Source organism: Trypanosoma grayi (assembly GCF_000691245.1).
Source record: "Trypanosoma grayi strain ANR4 Tgr_187_V1, whole genome shotgun sequence".
NCBI lineage: Eukaryota > Euglenozoa > Kinetoplastea > Trypanosomatida > Trypanosomatidae > Trypanosoma > Trypanosoma grayi.
Window position 1 is genome coordinate 17273 of NW_008825806.1, and position 7416 is coordinate 24688.

The 7416-nt window shown below is 54.6% G+C and overlaps 3 protein-coding genes across 3 annotated transcripts; 1 reads left to right on the forward strand and 2 right to left on the reverse strand.

The window, feature by feature from the left end:
- DQ04_01871060 (hypothetical protein) lies at positions 1-1062 on the reverse strand (the record flags this gene model as incomplete). Its single annotated transcript, XM_009311260.1, has 1 exon — positions 1-1062. A coding segment is annotated over one exon (1062 nt), but the record flags the coding sequence as incomplete, so codon positions are not given.
- Positions 1063-1425: 363 nt separating this feature from the next.
- DQ04_01871070 (hypothetical protein) lies at positions 1426-5403 on the reverse strand (the record flags this gene model as incomplete). Its single annotated transcript, XM_009311261.1, has 1 exon — positions 1426-5403. One exon carries the CDS (start codon positions 5401-5403, stop codon positions 1426-1428), a length of 3978 nt encoding a protein of 1325 aa, XP_009309536.1.
- Positions 5404-6517: 1114 nt separating this feature from the next.
- Positions 6518-6760, forward strand: DQ04_01871080 (hypothetical protein; the record flags this gene model as incomplete). Its single annotated transcript, XM_009311262.1, has 1 exon — positions 6518-6760. One exon carries the CDS (start codon positions 6518-6520, stop codon positions 6758-6760), a length of 243 nt encoding a protein of 80 aa, XP_009309537.1.
- Between the last annotated feature and the right edge of the window lie 656 nt (positions 6761-7416).

The following is a 7416-nucleotide window of genomic DNA, read 5'->3' on the forward strand; positions in this document are numbered from 1 at the left end:
CCCCCCCTGAGGAACCATATTGGCACCGTTGTAGGTGAAACTCCCTTGGCGTGACACGCCAGAACTGTAGGAGTTAAAGCTTCCTTGTCGAGGTATGCTTGCTCCCACGCGGCGCTTCGCACTTCCCGGGACAACCATCCCCCTCTGTGAACCGAGATCACTGCCACTGTACAGGGACCCACTGCGCACTCGTATAACTCCGGCCTTCTGTGCTTGAAAGCACAAAATTGTCAACACCCCAATCAAGATGACGAGCGGCACAACGGAAGAGACTGCGGCGATTATCATCCATAAGTCATCCCTTACTTCAGTCTCTGTGCGCTCCTCACCGACGAAGCATTTGGCACCAGAAAATATCGCAGACGTCTCAGATTCACACATGACATGGTCAGGGATCGGGCAATTTTGGGCGTCTCCAGGTTGGTTTTTCCACTCCTGAGAACTGCATACTCCCTTCCAGGTGGTGGTCACATCACCGTTGGGGAGCCTCACGAGATTCCACGCCACCTGGGAGTAGTAGTAAAATCTGGGCCGCGTGTACCTATACCGCAGTACCGGATCATAATCGACCCACAGCGGTCCAGTGCAGTTCATCTGAGTGTAAGGTGTAGCGTCAAAGCGATAGAATGGTTTACCTAACTCGGGATTCTCCACACTGCAGACTTTTTTATGGCCGAAGGTACCAACCAATGAGTAGCACTGATCGTCGCTTTTGAAGAAAGGGTATGTAGTTCTGTCCATTGTAGGTGAAAAATAGAGGAGCGGTATACTTGTACTGCATCGCATTCCATTTGCTCCAAACACAACGTCTGAAGTGGTGTTGCACTTCGCCAGGAATTCCTCCATAGCGGTTGCTTTGGCGAGTGTGTTCGGTATCGCGAGATGCATGCCAGCCGCCGCACAGCGTTCCGACGCGGTGTTCATGTACGGCTGTCCAGGTATCATATTGAAGGTAAAGACCGCGTATGAGGTCCCGGCGAACACAGGTGCCGTTAGCCGCACCGCAAGGACGAGCAGAAGGAGGACAACACTCCCCCGGGGCTGAATTGCACTCGTCCTCATCGGTGTTTTTCGCTTTGCGTGTGGTTGCGTGTGTGTGTATTTATTTTCCTTCGCGTAGGAGTGTCCGTTTGGTGTCTCCCTTGGCAGTAGCCAGCCACTGATCGCTGTTGTTGATCGTTCTCTATCAGCAGAGGGAAAAGAAAAGAAAGTTAAGCGAACTCCTCACGCCGTTCCGTCAATGTCAAACGAAAAAAGGCCACACGCCTCTTCCCACCCACCCAGAACACAAAAAAGTAGAAACAAAATAGCGGCAAACAGAGTACAATGGAGCAAAACCAAGGATCACAAAGGAGAGGAAAAAAAAGAAAAAAATGGCATACAAACAGCACCAGACGCCACAGGCGAGGCCACATACACGCACCCTCAGCCGTATGGGGCCATCACAAACGTCTTCCCCCGCGGCGGCGGCGGCGGCGTGGTGGAGCGCGCTGCGCAACTTAAGGAGGCGACGGCCCCGTCGTCTCTCCCCTCACCAGCCAGCAGTGGGGACGCGACAGGAGGCTCGATCACCGCAGCCGCCCAGCTCTCGCGCAGCAGCGCCAGTTGAACCGCCGCCTCGCTCTGATGCGGGCTGCGACAGGAGCGCCAGCCGACGACCCTTTGAAGGGCAACACACACATTGATTCCACACAACGCCAACCTTGAGAGAAGGTGCCCCGCAGCACCACCGCACGGACAGCAGTCACACTTGCCGCTAGAAAGCAGAAGCGGTGGTAAGCACGCAAGTAGCCGTTCGCGTAGCTGCAATGTTCCTTGGACACAAAATCGTGTGGCGTCTTCGCAACGCCATACACCAGCATTTGTTACAAGTGGAAGAAGCATACTGTCACTCGGGAGACTTGTGTGATCCTCTGCCACAAACAGCGTTGGCGACAGGGCAGCACCGGTTACGGCGATAAAAACAAAGAAAACGGGCTCCAACACTACGGAGCACACGAATAGCAGTGGGAAGCTGGCGATGAAGAAGACCACGTCAAGGAGGAAGATTGTGATGAAAGTTGCTGCCGATCCCACCACGACATCGCATCTGCGCACCACCCGCCACGCACTGCCGTGGAAGACAACGCCAAGCACAAGCAGTAGCGCAATCAGGAGAAATCCAACCACACCCATTTCTGTGGGTACGCGGTCACACACAGCTGCATCCTCCACGTCCGCGCTTATGTCACACGCCGCAGCTGCACCCAAACCGAGAAGACGCGCGTTGCTTGCGACAAGCTGCACCCCCGTGAGAAGGTTCACCAGCGGCACGCCACGCAAACAAAATGCCAGTCGATTCACACTGTCATACACGAGACAGTTCTCCGCCATGAGGACTTGAAGGAGCCTCAGCATGCCGTTGAATACGCCACCGCATTTTGCTGCGAGGAATGGAATCATTACCGCGACGGCGACGGCGTACGCAACGACACCGAAGCCCAAGTACACCGGCAGAAGATAGGGCAGCGAGAAGGACCACTGAAATTGCAAGATATTTGAGGTGGCAGTACTAAATCCGTCACCGCTCTCAGATGCCACCATAGCACGCACGGCATTTCCGTTCTTCGCCTCTCTCAGGTGCAGGACAAAGCTGGACACCAAGAGACCAACACAAAGGAAACATGACACAAGAGAAATGTACGAGATCTCTGACCCAACCTTCGAAATGGCGCATCGCACGGGTAGAACTCCACGGTAACGATGGGTATACACGACAGGCAGAAAGGTGTGTTTTGTTTTCCTTTGAGTGGGCCCCTTTTCCTCTGGGTCATGATGCGCAGTTCGTTTCGAGGTGTCACCATTGCCGCATATCATGTGGTAGATACGTTGCATCTCAGCGGAGTGCGAATATCTCTGCACGGCCTCACGAATGCATCGCTCCGCTGGCAAAACGTTAAGGCTTGCGAAGAGCGCAACTGCGCTCTGTGCGGCGGCAAGAGCATTGCCGCAAAACGACGCAAGGAGTCGTCGCGCAAGTAGCACAGTCGTTGCATCGAACGAAGCGGCCGCTATGCGTAGCTGGCAGACCTGCACAGTCAGCTGCAGGTGATGGCAATTCTCTGTGAGGAGGCTCATCCAATGGGCCGCCTCCCTGTTTGCGAACCAGTACAAATCCTGCGCCGTCATGGTGGTACATGGCCAAACATTACTCACGTCAGACGATGGCCTCGACGACGAGACGGAGACCACCGCTAGCCAGTCCTCACTTGTAGTGCTGCGGGTTCGCGAGGGGGTGGGGCTTCTTGATGTATGGAAGGACCGCAAGGTCGAATCAATGCGTGAATCCGTCTCCACATCGATGTGGCGTAGCGGCGCAGTTGTCGTTGTCGTCGTCCTGTTACTGCTAACAACGTTGCTGCTGTCGTGGCTACTTTCACTGGACGGCGAATCCAGAGGCAGTAACACAGGGGTATCAGCCAAGGAAACGGCGACATCACGCAAGACATCCTCCTGCACATCACAGGCCATAGTGATGGCATTGTACACAATGCGGTGTGGGGCGCAGTCCGTGAAACTCAACTCCAGTGAGCCAAACAGGCCCTCCACACGTGCAACGAGGACCTCGCAGAGGTGCAGCATCTCCCCCAGTTGGGTGTACCGGCATCCGTAAGGTGAAGCATCCACCTCTGGAGACTGCGGGTGATTGTGAAAAAGGCGCTGCCGAAGTTGCCAAAGGCGGTGGGCCAGCAGCGGCACCTGGACAGGAAGCGGCAGCCACTCCAGTGACTCAATGATGCCGGGGTTCGTTCGTTCCGTCTCTGCATCATCTGGTGGAAACGATGCGAGGATGGGTGAGTGAACGCCATCCGCACCGAGTGTTGGGCAAGTTGCAAGGTACGATACCTCCGCTATTGTCAGGGGTTGACGCCAGCACCGCAGGAAGAAGGCAAGTGTTTTTGTGTCTGCCAGAGCCGCGCAATTCACCAGCAGCAACTGTCGAAGCCACAAAGAGGACACTAGCCACACTGACACATTTCCCTCACTCTCATTGAGACTGTGGGAAGCGCCACATCGGGCACCAGCATCGGCAGTAACAACGGTGGCGAACCTGGCCGCAACGGCACGACCGCCACCACCGCCGCCTTGGAGTCTGTTCAGTGTTCGAAGAAGAAGATCTCTCGATGCAGTCATGTCGCCCCCGTCGGTGAGACGCTTCGCTCGTAGCCACACCCGCAGCGTCAGCAAGAACTCGCTGTACCATGACAACACGGTCGAAGCCGCTGGTTGATTACATCCATCGCAAGCGTGGTTGCTGTCCCCGTCGTCGTTCGAGTCGCTGTTTCCATCATCATCGCCACAGTTGTTACCGCTGTTGTCATCGAATAACTCACGGCGAAACAGTTTGTACACGTCACGCATCACACACAGCCGCCACGAGAGAGAGGCATTTCCCAAGAGCTCCCGTGCCCCATCATTATCACTGTCTCTGTCAACGCTGTCGCACGCATCGCACACATGCCGTATTCTCGCTCCCGCCTCGCGTCTTCCCACGCTGCTTGCCGTGTTCGTCACCGCAGCGACCGCAAAGGCATGCATAAAGCATGACGCGTCGCGCATGACTTGCAGCAGTTGGGGCCGCGCCCCCGCCCACGGCACCGCGTGGAGAAAGCGCTCTGCGGCGTCCACGACACCGCGGTGATCGCGCGCAAGCCAGGCGCGGTATGTGTCGACAAACGAGAGGATGTATGTCATCTTTCCACCGCTGCAGGAGTCGACAAAGAGCCACTCGATACGGCGGCGCATGTCGGCTAGTCGCTGCGCCACACTCGTCCCATCATCATGTGAAGAAGTTGCAGCCGACACACACGGTGACACGCCCACAGGCACCAGCTGCTCAAAGAAAAGGTAGGACCACCGACTGCGCGTTGGCGACCGCCACACGTGTGGCGCACACTGAGCGCAGACGACGTAGTACACGACGTGCAGCAGCCCACACGGCAGTACAGCGGCCGACGGCCCCGCAGAGTTCGAGGAGGCACCCGCCATCTCGCGAAGCAGCTGCAGCATCACACGCTCCCGCTCCTCTGGGTTACAGCACTGCTGTGCAGACGGCAGCAGCAGCCAGTGCCGCTCACACGCGGTATCCACGACACGCTCCAACTCCCCCTTTGCACGCATCGCGTCTGTGTCGTGCGTCAGGAACCGCATGGCCCGCCGCACCCCGCTAAGAACACGCCGGCGAAGAAAAATGACGCCCATATCGCCTAGCCCTGTTGATGCTGTTGCGGCCTCCAGTTTTTCCCCTTCCTCCTCGTCCTCCTCCACGAAGCAGCCGACAAACGCCGAGAGCAGAAACGACAATTCCATCCCGTCCAAGTCCACCCACCCTGTGATGAAGTCCACGCCTCTCAAGGCATTCATGACAGTCCGACTCTCTTCGCCTCGAAAATGCCAAGTTTCTTTTCTTGATGTCACGTCTGTGTGCGAATAATAAAGAACAAGGAGGAAGAGAAGACTGGTACGACAAATGCGTGCAGCAATAACCGTCAAAAGAGTACCAGAGGAATGAAGCGCCAAGACTGTAGCAATACCTCCACCAATAGAACTAAACACCAAGAACACTTTTTTTTTTTTGCTTTCTTCACATTTTTTTTCCTGGTTTTTCTTGCTGATTGGTTTTCTTTCATATGTGCCCATTTCTGCGCCCCCGCCCATTCCCCAGCGAAGAAGACCGGGAAGGCGGAGTCGAGCGGAGCGGCATAATGCACAGTAACAGGAACGACAGCGCTGGCATGGGCCGTAGCAAAAATAAAAAATAAAAAAATAAAACAAACTCCAGAGATGAAACACCCTCCCCTACCATCACTCCATACAGACAACACTGAGTTCCGTCACACCTTGATGAGCAGAGGCGCTCAATACCAACACAAGTTGCGCACTGGCATACACATGTCTACATAGATATTGCATGCGTCTTCATCTTGTCCAGACAGCCAACAGGGACTACAGGACAAAAAAATGGGTGGGGAAACTATTGATGAGAGAAAGAGCGACACTGCACATGAAGCGAAAACTAGAAAAAAGAAAATAATGTTTTGTTGTTTTGCGATTATTATGGAAAAGGGGAGAGACGCGTTGGATGCGCTGCCAACTCAGCTGGATTCATTATTATCCTCTCCACACAAGTACACATCCCGAGAGAGAGAGAGAGAGAAAGGGAACGAGAGACAGATATAAGTAGAAAACATAAAAATGCCATTCTCTTTCCCCCCTTTCCAATCGATATCGATCCCCTCTCTTCCATAAGGTCCCACACACTGGTGCTGACTCGCAACGCCCCCCACTTGCACCCTTGTCTCTGGGCTGCGGCTACCACTCGCTTTGGAATCCGGGCGACCAGCAGCACTGGCTGTCTTCCCCCTTAGCGGTCAAGCTCTCAAAAATCAACGGCGGTCTCTCGCAGGAGAGACTGTTGCTGTCATTATCGGCCCACCCCCAACACAACTGCTGTAGCGGGTTCTGGGACCCCCTGGGAATGAACAACGGTGCAGAGCTCGGTGTCACCAGCTCACACGCGGGGACGACGCAGGCCGTGGTACCCTTCGATCCCCGCAGTTCAGTGCCGCTCGACCCCTCCTTGCGGTGCCGTGAGCGCATCAGTATCAAATCATCGAAGTCGGCGCTGTTGCACCTCTTGCCCGAGTTTCGTGAGGTGCTGCGGGAGATGGGCGTCAGCTGGGATATGATGTTATTGCTATTTCTCTTTCGGGCACGGTAATAACTCATCAGATGGTCAACATCACCGCTGCTCCAGTCGCCTGGCCTGGTAGATTTCAGTGCTGCGTCTTCGCACACATCTATTGATCTGAAATCTTTCCCAGAAAGAACAATCGCACAATCTATCGTAGACGCGAGATGGCCGCTTCTGCTTTGCGTCACTGCCACTCGTATTGGGACTGCTGCTTCAGACGTCATCGCGCGGATGCGGTGGGGTGGTGGCAATGCAGTGATAGGAACACTGTGACCTCCACGCAACGTAACGTCAAACACGCTTGAAGGTGCAGTAATCGGCATGTGCTTATTAATTCCTTCCTACACGGAAAGAGTTTCAAAGGATGATGTCAATAACTCACATGTTTTCTCGAGCGTACGCGGGTGGCAACTTGCCATGTCACAAAAACAAAAACAAAAAAAAAAGATCAGGCCTTTTCCACCACTACAATGATCCTTTTTCGCATGCTTTAGACGCCACTTAGGGAATAGGAAGAGCAGCAGCGGGAAGTCAAAAACCCCACGGCAAGGGAACACGGAAGAAGTGGAACAACAATGGCATGCAATCCACCACCAATTACAAGAAGATGACCTGAGAAAATCCCCCATGTCTTTCGTCGCCGGTCTCCCTTCCTGCAGGCGTCTCATGAGAATATATATATA